The sequence below is a fragment of the Pinus tabuliformis genome, chromosome 9 (assembly GCF_031772625.1).
Source record: "Pinus tabuliformis cultivar Carrire ecotype Pingquan chromosome 9, CPIR1, whole genome shotgun sequence".
Lineage (NCBI taxonomy): Eukaryota > Viridiplantae > Streptophyta > Pinopsida > Pinales > Pinaceae > Pinus > Pinus tabuliformis.
The window spans coordinates 698,998,649-699,012,056 of record NC_142307.1 but is presented as its reverse complement, the minus strand read 5'-3'; the positions used below and the strand labels follow the sequence as shown (position 1 = coordinate 699,012,056).

General features: G+C 36.1%; 2 protein-coding genes across 2 annotated transcripts; one reads left to right on the top strand and one right to left on the bottom strand.

The window, feature by feature from the left end:
• The first annotated feature begins 4,431 nt into the window (after positions 1-4,431).
• On the top strand, positions 4,432-7,156 carry LOC149150575 (transcription factor AS1-like). The gene is given in 3 exon segments (XM_089446046.1): positions 4,432-4,983; positions 5,492-5,695; positions 5,698-7,156. Coding segments are annotated over 2 exon segments (1,326 nt in total). The 5' UTR covers positions 4,432-4,983; positions 5,492-5,517; the 3' UTR covers positions 6,846-7,156.
• Positions 7,157-11,555: 4,399 nt separating this feature from the next.
• Positions 11,556-11,872, bottom strand: LOC149150574 (peroxidase 28-like). The gene is made up of 2 exons (XM_089445630.1): positions 11,846-11,872; positions 11,556-11,744 (listed from the first exon to the last, which is right to left on the bottom strand). The coding sequence occupies exons 1-2, from the start codon at positions 11,870-11,872 to the stop codon at positions 11,556-11,558; spliced, it is 216 nt and encodes a 71-aa protein (XP_089301756.1).
• Between the last annotated feature and the right edge of the window lie 1,536 nt (positions 11,873-13,408).

Sequence of the window (13,408 nt, the reverse complement as noted above, 5' to 3'; positions counted from 1 at the left end):
TTTTGATATATAAGGTTGTCCTAGAAGAAGATCACAAACTTCGAGTGAGGTACATCACACAGTTTTTCATATTTGAAGGGCTTGATGTTGTAGGACAACCAATATTTCTAGCTAACATGGATGTCTTATCCATGGCTCAACCAACCAATGGTGTAGGGTTTGGGGTGTAGTAATTTCGACAACTTCAATCTCTTAATGACCTTAGCTAAAATCAAGTTCGTTTGGCTCCCATTGTTAACAATGAAATGTAGTACAATCCCCTTCACCCATGTCTATGAATAGAAGAGGCGTTCCCCTTCAAAATTGCAATGGTAGCATTGGGTTCTGCATCGATTGTAACTTTTCCTTTATATTTTTTTGAATCAAAATCTTAGTCGGATTTTTTTTCCTCTTTCAGCTCAACCAACAATGATTTTTTCAAGTGACATTCATCAATTTTGTGCTATGGGATTTTGTGGACCTTACACCATTATTTAATGTCCTTATTTGACTTCCCATGACCTTTTTTTCCTGCAACTTGGGCTATGGTTATATTGAGGTTGGATCTCCTTGCTTTGTCCTTTGTTTGGTGAATTAGGGCCTCCTTTTCCAAGCTTTCATTATAATGGATTCGTAGATATAAACTCCTCCTTATTCCTTTGCTTCAATTTCTACTCTAGTTTGACAACATATTGATAACAAATTCTAGTGAGGAGATGTCTAGGAAATCCATCTTCGTTTGGATGTGACTATGTATACCACTATGGTACTTCAAAATCAAGTTCCACTAACAGTCTTTGATACCCAGCTTTAAGTGCAAGGTATGGAAAATATTGTTGCACTATAGCACTATTTAGTCTCTCTCTTGTCATAAAGTTATCCATCTCATGTATTGGCCATCATAGTTTCCTATAGGGTAGAGTTCCTCCTTGAGGGAATCAACAAAAGCAAACCAAGTGGGTCTTGCCTTGAGCATCAAAAACTCATCTCCATTGTGTCTCTCGTAGTAGCCTTCCCACAAATCTTTAACATGGGGAAGGGCTTTCAAGAGGGCTTTCAAGAGTTGGACAAAGTAATAGACCTCTAATATATTTAACCATTTATCTAATGCATTTGCATCTGTTTGGCCTTCAAATAAGGGGATGTCAAGGTTTACTTGTACCTTGAAGGGTGTCACACCTCCAAATTGTTTCTTGTTGAAGGTGCTTTGACCATTATTGGCAATTGTTAAAGGATCTAGGAAAAAATGTCCATCATTTTATTCCTTTTATGTGTGAGTGCCTCGTCGAGCAACAACTTGATAGGATCTCCTACTTCATCATTTCTCTTTTCAGTCTTCCATGGGAGGTTGATTGGGCTAGAGAGAGTGGTTGTCCTCAAGTGAAACTAGCTTGAGATTCAACTCTATATATCATGACCTAGTTGGGGACATGCTTTGGGAAATGACAAGGAGAAGATTGCTCTGATATCATTGATCTGAGTTGTCTAAGGAATAAGACTAAATATTGACAATAGATGTCACAAGTGTATAAAAGAAACAATGCAGAGAAAAAAATAATATGAAAAAATTAATTATTTTTATCAAATGGTAAAGATGTCATAAGACTACATCATGAGAAGCTCCATGGCTTTTATAATGGTGAAGACATGTATTTATATTATTTATGAGTACATTTTTACCTAGCCTGACACTTTCGTTATATTTCAAATACCATGGTTAAATATCATGGGTTACAAAAACCCATGGGTTAATATCATAAATGACTAAGGTAAAAACATTTTTACCTAGTCTTAGAATTTTATTTTGTTTTCTTCTAGCTTTCAAATACTATGGATACCATGGTTTACCAAAACCATGGGCTTATAAACCACCAACAATAGAAAACAATTAGTAATTGTGGTGATTCATCGAGATCCGCTTGGATCACCAATAGGAATCAAATCCTTTGAGGTGCAAACCTTTTTCAAAGTGTAAAACTTATATAAATGATGACACCTCGAAGGATTTGATCCTTGTACATGATATATCCAAAATTAAGATGGATCTATGCTAGTTTTAACTCAACAACAATTACTAGAATGCATGTTTAGATTTTTCTTTAGAATTTTTCATTATAAATCTAACATATTTTAGTGTTTGAGAATATTGAGAACCTTCTGAGGATTTACATCATATTAGGTTTTTTAGAGAGCTAGGGTAAGATTCTATACATATAATCACATTTGCATTGAGATAGACCTGAGCGAAGGTCTTTCAAACAAAGTACTTCTAAAATGGAGAAATTTTGAGCAAACTCAAGTCTTAAATTATGAGAATACTGCATTTTGACCCCATATATTTCATATTAGAGGCCATCTACAATATGCATGTCCTTAAGCTAGTTTACATCCTTTTAGGAAAAAAGGCCCACAAAAAAAAGAGTTTTATGGAAAATGAATATGATCCACATGGAGATCAATAATCACAAGTGTTGATGGAAGAACCTATTCCTTCTCTACAACTAATGTTGACAATATGCATACCATTATTTCTTCCTTTAAGGGCATTAGATATTTTTGAAGCCTTTTTGGATGAAACAGAGGAATATCATGAAATTGATTCATATAATTCAATAAAATAATCAATTCTCTCTACGAATAACTTACAAATAGTTTATGTGGACCCTTCTCATTGAAGTGGTAAGAGGTTAAAGAGAAGGAAAGAATATCATGAAATTGATTCATATAATTTAATAAAATAATCAATTCCCTAATCTTAATATAATGCATCCTAACTTACACATAGTTTATCTGGACCCTTCTCAATGAAGTGGTAAGAGGTTAAAGAGAAGGAAAAAAAATACAAAAATTGATAATTATTTTGTGAAGAATAAAAATTATGTGTATATTAATTGTGTATTTTCTTTATGTACTCTTGTAAATGCAACTTCCCATCTAAACTCTTGTAAACATAATAACATTTAAATTTTTGTAAATATTTTTTATGTGGGGTAAACACCTATGGGAATTTGAACCACTGATCTATTTGCAATCATTCATCGTCAATCCAAAGCCTTGCTAGCTAAACTTTTGTTGTAAGCGTCAATAACAATAACATTTATATATATTTTAAGAAAATAATTTCTTCCTTAATAATTTAAAAAAAATGTAAATTTTCTCCATCTAAATTTTATAATATAATAAACAATTTTATATAATTAAAAATTATATTATAAATATTTTATTTTATTTTATTTTTGATAATAATAAATTAATTTTAAAATTATAATAAAATAACTATGAAATTTCATATTTTATAAAATTATGAAAAAAATAAATACTTCAAATTAATCATAATTAATATATAAAATCCCATCGATTACAAAATAAGTAGCAAATACATAATTAAAATTAATCTAAATGAATAAGTCATCCAATGGTTATATCAAGGGAATTCATTGTCCATGTAAGTGGTCCCCTTTGTCATGTTTTTTATACTAAATTTTGTCCCTTTAAAAGATAAAAATAAAAACAAAATAGAATACAAAACTTATTTTTATATTTTATAATCTGTCATGAAAAACCATGCATGTGGAAGAGATACTTGTACTCTTGCAACTAACGTCATTATTTTTTCATATGTTGGTGTACAACTTATGAAAAATTCAGAGATCAGTTTTCCACTTTTTTAAGGCCAATCATGTGAAATAGCTTAGAGTCCACTCCAATGTCGTTGGTGTTCCAGAAATCAAAATTCACCCAAAGTCGTGGGGCATTACCAAAATCCTCTGCGGCGTAGGAGGAAGTGACCGGCCTAACAGATTATCGTGGGAGTCGAGCAGGATGCGAGGGAGTGCGTCCCGGCGAAATCATCGGAAATCACACACATTTCGCTCTTCAGTCGCTTCCGGAGCATCCGGCCCCGGGCGCGGACACTCCTTTCCACTAACCATGGGGTCTACCATTGCCAGACTTTTTCTGTAGAACATCGATCATCCCGCTCATCCGACGCCGGGCCACGGGCATGCCTTCTGCGCATGCGGCAGGCCGCCTCGTGATTCCAAATGAAGGACGACTTTACCACTCTCCCGCCCACCGCTACATTTAGTAACAGAGGAAGTGGAAGGAGACCGAAAGGCCCGTGACTCGTGATTGTCAGATGCCGATGTACGCAGTTGTGGAGAATTCTTTTTTGACGTTAGTAGAAGTCAGTTTTTTCTTTAAATTTGAAGCTTTCGTAGATTTTATTGATGATTTGGATTTGATTCAAAGTGCAGTGATTCAGTAAGTCAATAAATTACAGTTATGATAAAATTCAAGAAAATGAATGAATCTCCTTTCAAGAAAATAAGTGAATGAATCTCTTATCAACATTTAACAGAATCTTTTAAATAAATTCATGAAATAAAACCTAAATCCCTATAAAGCTCTGATAAATCCTAAAATTTCCGTCATATTTATCGTATCGTTATTCCTAAGAGGTCGCATTCATAAAGGTATAATGCCAGAGCCTGCTTCGACGGCCGCGGCGACGGAGAAGGCAATGGAAAGGCCCGGAGGCTAAGAAAATTCAAATTTCGATGGACCCCGCCCCGATTATCACGGAAAAATCAAATCTTCCTCCTACCTGTCGGTCCCTGCCCTCTGCCCGCTGCGTCGGCTATGGACGGAAATACCGATTCATTATCCCTTGCCGCGCATCGCATCTCGCAAGCATGCACTGTACTTTGAATGCTTTTTCCCTTCTTTTATATCCTTTCAATCGCGTGCCCTTCTTTGCCGGTCTGCCATCAGTTAAATCTTCTTCAGTCATATATTTCATCCCCATCTTCTTGCACTCTTGGCCTCAGAGTTATTCGTTGCTTTGGTCTGCGAGTTGTTCTTGCTGTTCTTCTTCCCTGGCTTTCGAGAAGCACTGATTAGATTAAATTATCATTCTTCTGTTCATTCGTTGGAAATTTCAGACGGATTATATGTTTATAATGCTCACGGCACCATGATTTGAGTTTGACAGGCGGTCAATCGGTAAGCACTTGCTGTGTAAATGCGCTCTTCTGCTTTTTAATATGGCAGCCTATATATCTGCGTCTTACTCATTAATGGCTATCGATTATGTCAGAAACTGCGTTTAAATGGTTTTAACTTCTAGGTTTTCAAGGCTTTTAGGGTTTTTTAATGTTTTAGTGCGATTCTTAGACTGAGTCTGCCGTTTTACTCTCGTTCTTTAACCCCCGCATAGCCTGCAAACAAATTTGCATATACTGCATCTGGTCTTTATGATTAGTTTCTGTCGGCCTCGGCCTATTTTTCAGCTTTCTTTTACTTGCTCATCTTCTGCAAGATAATTTCTCTGTGATTTTCGGTTTAGGATTAATTTTGCTAAAATATCGCGAATTTCTTTTACGTTTTATCTTCCATAGCTCTGAGATATATGTGGACTAGTGTGCTTTGTTGAAAATCTTTGTTTAGATCTTCAAGCAATGGATATGCTTAGTTTTGGTTTGATGTTATGATCGTAATTTTAGTTGATTAGGATGAGGAGCCCCCTGAAATGGACAGATGAAGGAGCGGCAAAGGTGGCGGTCTGAAGAAGATTCTCTGTTACTTTCCTATGTTAAGCGATACGGGCCACGAGAATGGAACCTTATATCGGAAAGAATGAATAGAGCCCTGGACAGAGGTCCCAAATCCTGTGCAGAGAGGTGGAAGAACTACTTGAAGCCCGGGATCAAGAAGGGCTCTTATCAGAAGACGAGCAGCGTCTCGTTATAAGTCTTCAGGCAAAATACGGTAACAGGTGGAAGAAAATCGCAGCCCAAGTGCCTGGAACAACTGCCAAGAGGCTGAGCAAATGGTGGGAGGTCTATAGAGAGAAGCAAGATAAGATAAAAGACAGGAACGAAAGAACTATTGCAGATTCTGCTACCAAAATTGAGGAAGGTAAATATGATCATATTCTCGAGACATTTGCAGAGAAATACATGCAAAAGCAAAAGCAATTGGCTACTTCTAGCGGCTGTAATTTACCAACTATTGCTGCAATGCCTTCAGGGCTTCCTCCTCCCATTAGTTTCAGTATGCCAACAAGTTCAACTCCAGATTTCATTCATTTCGCCATCCCATCTGCATCTACACCTACTACTTGCTCGTTTGGAGCTCCTACACCGTGTCTTCCTCCATGGATGTCGAACAGGCCAAATTCAGCTCATGGCTCGGGGGCTGAACCCTTTCTTCATTCTTGCCCCTTATCAAAGTCCAGCCCCTCATCCTCCTCTTCTCCTTCTGTAACTCTTTCTCTTTCACCATCTTCAAGCACTCCAGTGATGTCCGCGAACACAGCTTCTGCCTGTTCATCATGGAAGCAAGATACTGCAAAACAATCTAGCGAGAATAATGTAAGTGGAGATTCCGAAGCTGCTAAAGATAAAAATAGAGGAATCTCGCATGTACAAATGCCCTCTATGGATCCAAGCAATTCGGCTTCCAGCCATCAGGCTGCAGGAGGTCAGGGTGTGATCATGCAGGAAATATCTTTGTTCTTCCAGCACTGCAGAGAATTGGAGGAGAGACAACAGTCGTGGTCAGTGCACAAGAAGGAAACTAGTTGGAGACTGAAACGACTTGAACAGCAGCTTGAAGCCGAGAAAGCTCGCAAGCGCAGAGAAAAAATGGAGGAAATAGAGTCTAAAGTGCGGGCTCTCAGAGAAGAAGAAAATTCGTATTTGGATAGATTAGAGAGTGATTACAGAGAGCAGCTTTCTCGAATACACAGAGATGCAGAGATTAAAGAGGCCAGAATGATGGAAATGTGGACAGCAAAGCATGTGCAGATCACGAAATTTTTCGAGCAGATGGTCCACCGCCATGACCCTCATAAATCCATTTAAAGTAATTCAATGCATGTGCATCTGTTGTAAGTATCATTTGTTATCGCATCAGAACGATACAGTCTGATCATGGCAGATCAACAATATCATTTAGCACAGCTTATTGGTCATCAAAATCATGTCAGGTTAGATTTTCCTCTGCGCCTTGCTGTGAACAAGGCAGCTTTTGGGTAAGGTTACCCAAAAACCTTTGGTTATTTCGATGTAATGGCTCAATTTCTGTTCTTAGCTTCCCAATTTTCAGGACTGCAGTTGTGACCTATGGAATATGTATTTTTACCTGGTGGAAAAAGAAGAGTATGTTACTTTTATACTGTAATTTTATTTTAAATTGTATTTAAGGCAAGTTTTAAGATTGAAAAATAATAATCAGTTAGATGATTTTTTTATATATAAATATGATAAAATAATTATAAAATTATAATGGAAATTTTGAATGAATTCAGTAAAACTTTATTTAATTCTTTTTGTTGATTATAAATTTGGGATATTCAACCGATATAAAATTATGGTTTTGGAGATGGCCTTGCATATGACATGAATTGGAATTTATTCTTTTTGATTTGCAAAAGGAAGATAAATGTTGTGGGAGCATAATAATACATCCTACAACACTCAACTTTTTTTTATAGCGTTTGAATGTGTGTGATATTAAAAGCTTAGCATTAATTATAGGGTCGGGATTCTCCAAATATCCATGTAAATGAAATTTTCATTATTGTAATAAGCAATCTAAATAGGACCTACCTTTAGCCACGAATCAGTTAGTGATTTAAAAATATTATCACAAAGTACAACAATTTCATATAAAAATTAAATAAATAACCTTGAATGACACTTAATGTTTTCTACCTTAGCATGCACATATTTTAGGGTTTTTCATTTTTGTTTTGTTTCATGCTTCTTTTTCATCTCTTATAAACCCTTCAACAAAAATGAATATGGATAATAATATCAAATCTCTCCACAGATTTGAATTTCATGATAGTTGAAATTTAGTGGTTTGAATGTAAGGGGTTTTATAAATTTTTGGCCACAATATTTTCATTGACTTTAGATATTTCCATCCTTAGAGCAAGTCTTTGATATATATTCAGACATAAATGAGCATAATCCATAATAATTAGAATAGGAAGAAATTATGATAGCAAAACATACCCTACAAACTTGAAGTGTGGCAACAAATTTTAAAAAATATGAAAGAAGATTCTATAAAATAAGATTATTTTATTTAGATTAACCATTTTGGATGTGGGAGGATTTTGAATGGAAAACAGCTTGAAAGAAAAATAAGTCATCTAGTGTAATTTTCTCATCTTCTTAGGGGATGGTTGGTCAAATTAAGAGTTGGACCTACCATTCATGAAGTAGTGGGTATATTCAAAAGTCACCTCATTATGTGCATGAGAGTTTAAGCAAGAGGCTGTGGGATGAAAAGTGCACCAAGAAATTGTATGCCATGGATCTTGAAAATAAATGTTACTAGGATAGAATGCAGTGTGAAGTGCCCTAATCTTTATTGTAAAGAGCATTGTTGTATTGTTAGAAGAGAGGTAAAGTACAAAGATACTCAATACACTATATTCTTGCAAACTTAAACATAAAGACAAGGGTACCAACCCAAATATCCATCTTAGCACTTGATTGAACTAGATCCAAAACAATGGAGAGAAGTGATAACTATGCCTCTCCAAAGGGAAATGAATACATGAGCATGCACCTTAATTGCAATTGGGTTGCTCATAACCTTCTGAATCTTAACCTTCATGAGAGAAATAACTATTATTAACTGCAATGTGATCCTTAAGACCAATATGTACTCCAGCCTTAAAGCTCCATAAAATGATGCTTTGCAGCGATGTCCACAATCATCATAAGTAGTTGAATTAGCAAACCCATTATGGTCGCCCATATCAAAGCCAAAATGGAGGACTTGCCTAGGCATGTGTGGCCTTAATTGTTGCACTACATGAATGAATGCAATTCAAACATTTGGTTCAACATTGCCACTCCAACACTTCATTCCCCATAATAGAAGAAACATCTATTGCTTTTGCATTTGAATTTGAGGTCAACACTATGATTAAGCCTCTCATATGCTTGCTTGAGATGACATCATTGGGATTGATGTGACACAGAGGAGGATTTGGTCATTACAAGAAGAGGGAGGCCATTATAGAATGAGGAGCCTTTTAAATAGCCACAATCGATGTCAATAAGTTGTAGGGAACTTAATAATTGAGGATAAGGTAACACTTATGACTACCAAATAACATGCGGAACAAAGAAAGTGAACAACTAAGAAAGCATTAATATAATCCAATACATCTTAAAAACCTAGAGCATTTACAACATCCCATTAGAACATGAACTTTACAAAGTGAAACGCCTTATCACATAAAATCAAATGTTCACTTTTCCATATAAAATATGATTTCCTTTTTAATTTTAGAACATACATTGTAAATAAAGAAGGTTGTATATTAAAATGCTTAAAATCATAAAAATGATAAATTAGTTTAAAAGTACTATAATTGAAAAAAAAAAATTAAGTATATAAATTCAGTCACCTAAAATTAATCCAGTATAATAAATATTAAATAATAATTAATATAATTTTAATGAATTTTATATTTTAACATTTAAATGAATTTTATATTTTGACATTTAAATGTATAAAAAAACCAAAAGATAATAAATTTTATATTTATATAATTTAAATATATAAAAAACCAAAAATAATATATTTTATATTTTTATAATTTAAATATATAAAAAACCAAAAGATAGATTTAAATATCATTAATGGTTGCACACGAGGTTTGAATTTTGGTTCCCGTTAAGCGAAGTCTTTACATGATTTTAAAAATCTAAACCCTCCGACAAAAACAAAATTGGCAGTGAAGTAAGGGTTTCGTAAATATATAGTATAAATTCGTTATGTTTTACAGTGCGAATAAGGCTTTTTAGCATGGCTTGTTTCAGAGCTCTGCGGAGATAACTGAGTCAAAAGATCGAATCTCGATGAGGTGAAAGTGTTGAAGACCCACTGTGTTCTATGTGAATGAGGAGGAGGGTGGAGAATTTTTCCCCTACTAAAAAAATTAAAGCCTACATATAATTATTATCCGTGTCGCCCTCGACCGGATTACGCATTAGATATTGCGCTGACCAGCTATGAGTTGGTCAATAATGTTAAATAATTTTTAATTTTTTAGAATAAAATTTGGGCTCTCCGAATATTTAGGAATTCGATGGATATAATATAGTCCATTTTTTGATGGCGACTTACGTTGACCTATAAAATTTTATAATTTTTTTTATTTATTATAATTGTTTTTATTTTTTATTTTTTATTTATAACTTTATTCGCTTTAATTTTAAACAGCTTATAGTTGCATGTTTGATAATCTGTGCTGGAACAATAACAATGGTGTCAAGTTAGAAATTCTATACAAAATCAATGCACTTGCCACTCCTAGTGTGAAAATACATGTGGCCCAGTTAATACATGTCTCACTTGCAGTGAACTGCAACCCCTGGTGCGAAAATGCATTTAGCCTCAACTCGGCCTCAACTTTGTTCCTTCCCAGAATATTGCGAAGCATAATGATTGACAAGCATAATTAGCTTTGTATTAGATAATGATTCGCTAGTTTTGAGATGAAACTTATTAGTCCTTGCCATCTGGCAATGGCCAAGGACTATAGTAATCGTTTCCGATGTACTTAACATTAGTTCACCTGCTTGAACGTGCCCGTTTATCGAGTATAAAAAGGGTTTTTAGATCATAGTGGTTTATGGTCTTATTTGGCCTCTTCCCAAGGCAGAGGCTCTCCAACCATATATTATCTTGCATTTTCCTGGGTCTTTCTCATTCATTTTTCGGAGCTGTTGATTAATGCTAACATTAATCTGGCAATATAAAATGCTAGCTCTTATTGCATTTGAGTTATCACGAAGCTGAACTGGTTGATATCACGCGGGGTAAGGATTACTGAAATTGCCACTGTTGCAATGTGTCACTCTGCATGCATGCTGTTGTGGTGTCTATAGAACAGATGCTCTGCATGTTGCGGTGTCTACAGAACAGGCATATCCAGATCGATATGCATAACTACATTAAGAGATTAAGAAGCATCCATTCATTCATCGGACTTTGTTGTATTTTCACCGTTACCAGCGCTTGGATTTCGCTTCCATTTCGGCCATAAGCAGCAGTGAAGACAACGCTATTACAATTACGAACACAGAACAGTCGGCCAGAGAAACCAACAAATATCAGTCAGGTCAATTTTTTTGTTGAGCTCCCTGTTCTTCTGATTTTGTTAAATCTCTCGTTGCTTCTCGCTTCTGGATGTATATATTACTGTTAAGAATCCTTCCTTCCTTTCATCAAATTTTTTTTTTTCGAGTTATATCGCTTTCTTGTAACAAATTCATACGCATAAGCAGTAGCTTCAAGTGAATCGTTTCACGATGCAGTGATTTTTTTCCATATTTTTTCAATTTCAGACAGATTTCTTATTTGGGGATTCAATCACTATTAGGAAATATGAAAAGAAAATAGGGTAGGCAAGCACTTACCCACGGTTTCAGTTCAGCAACAATTTTTATTGTGTACCCGGTTGACCGCCATTCCACTTCAACTATTGAACTAAAATCAAAATACGCTTAAAAAATCTCAAATTTGGTGTTCCTGGAATATACCTAGAATACGACGTCTCTGGTAGCAAGTGCAACAATATCAGCACACGACACAACGCCGGGGCATGCACTTTCAAGCTTGGCTTTTGCTTCATCGATTATCTCAAATCCTCTCACAGTTAGGTTGGGGCCTGCTTCTTTCTCTAATACGTTATTGCCCACGCTATCAATCAGAATTGATCCATCAGAGCCCTTCAACAACATATATATTTATTAATTCCACACCATTCAATTTATATTTATAAATCCTGAATTTAAAGGAGACTATGATTTCCAGAGAAGTGCACGCTTACCTTTACGAAACAGTCATGAAAATGCATGCGCAGGAGGGCAGTAGGAAGAGATTTGTCGGTAGCAAAGTGACTTGTGATTACTCTGCGCACAATCGATTCTACTTGCGAAGGCAAGAGCTGCAAACTGCGATGGATAAACTACCTGCGTCCCGAACTGAAGTGTGGAAGCTTCACAGAAGAAGAAGACGAGCTCATCATCAAACTCCACTCCTTCGTTGGCAACAAGTATGTCATTTTATCTCCGTTGTTGCTGCAATGGATTTCCTTTTAAAGCTGAATCTGTCATGAAAATCTCACTTTTGAAGTCTCAGTTTCTGATCGAAGTGATTTCTAATCAGTCTGTGAAACTGTGCAGGTGGTCTTTAATTGCAGGGAGATTGCCCGGACGGACGGACAACGAGATAAAGAACTACTGGAACACACACATCAAAAGAAAATTGCTGAGCAAGGGACTCGACCCCCAGACCCATCGTCCACTCGGCCAGCCAAACAATACCCCCGTCACTCGGCCTGTTCCCGAGCACGAAATTCCGGCTTATGGTAGAATCCAACCTGCAGGCTGTTTTGCGCCAATGCAGGTCCTAAAAACGCCAGAAGCAACAGAGAATTCACGATTCTGAATGCCATTATAATTAAATGCTTCAGCGTCATTGAAGTGCTGAAGAATATCTCCTCTCTTTCTTACGATGAACACCAATAGTGAGAGCCATCAAGTTTGGAACTGTACTCCAAGTTCCCAAAGCCTAAACTCCAACGAAACGCTTTGAGCTTCCAACCGGCGCTGCGGTCAATAGATTTATCATACTGAATCTGGCATTATCTCGGCTTTATCTTCGCAGGTCTGTAGCAAGCGTTGTAACAGACTCATTCTTAGCTCATTCTGCAACTAAACAAGTCACTAGCTTTGAAAGTCGACATAACATTTTCAGAGGGTGCACCTGTTCAACATGCAAGCCGTCGTGCCAATCGACTCGTCGTGTTTAGGAGAGGAACATTAGAGCGACATACCAGAAATAGCATGCATGCAAGACATGTATATCATGCATGTTAGCCCCACCCGCGTCTTTTCCAACTCGGTATATGCTGCTTTGGTGGCACCTGTGTCTTTTCCAACTCGGTATATGCTACTTTGGTGGCAGGGACTTGCTGCCTTAGCAACCTTCCTTGTTTTCTTTTTTCATGAACCAAATACATCATCTTTTATTAATACATGTAGTGTACATATCTTGAATACAATGTAGTGTAACATGTTAACATGTTGGAGAGAGGAACCATGGTTGTATAAAGTGGTATAAAGTGATATATTTTGTTTATTTTGTTATTTTATTTTATTAAGTGTAATAGTTGTATAAAGTTATGTTTTTCATTTTATTAAGTGCAATAGTTGTATAAAGTGATATTTTTTTTGAGTATGCTCGGAGGGCGGCGGAGGCACAGCGGAAGCAGATAGGGTTTCAATGAGACGAGGATTTTTTTCCATGGATGGGCATAGAGGAGGGGGCTCCACCTACAAAGCAGCGGTGGTCAACAATAGCAAAAAACCTTTGGATATAGGCAGGAGTA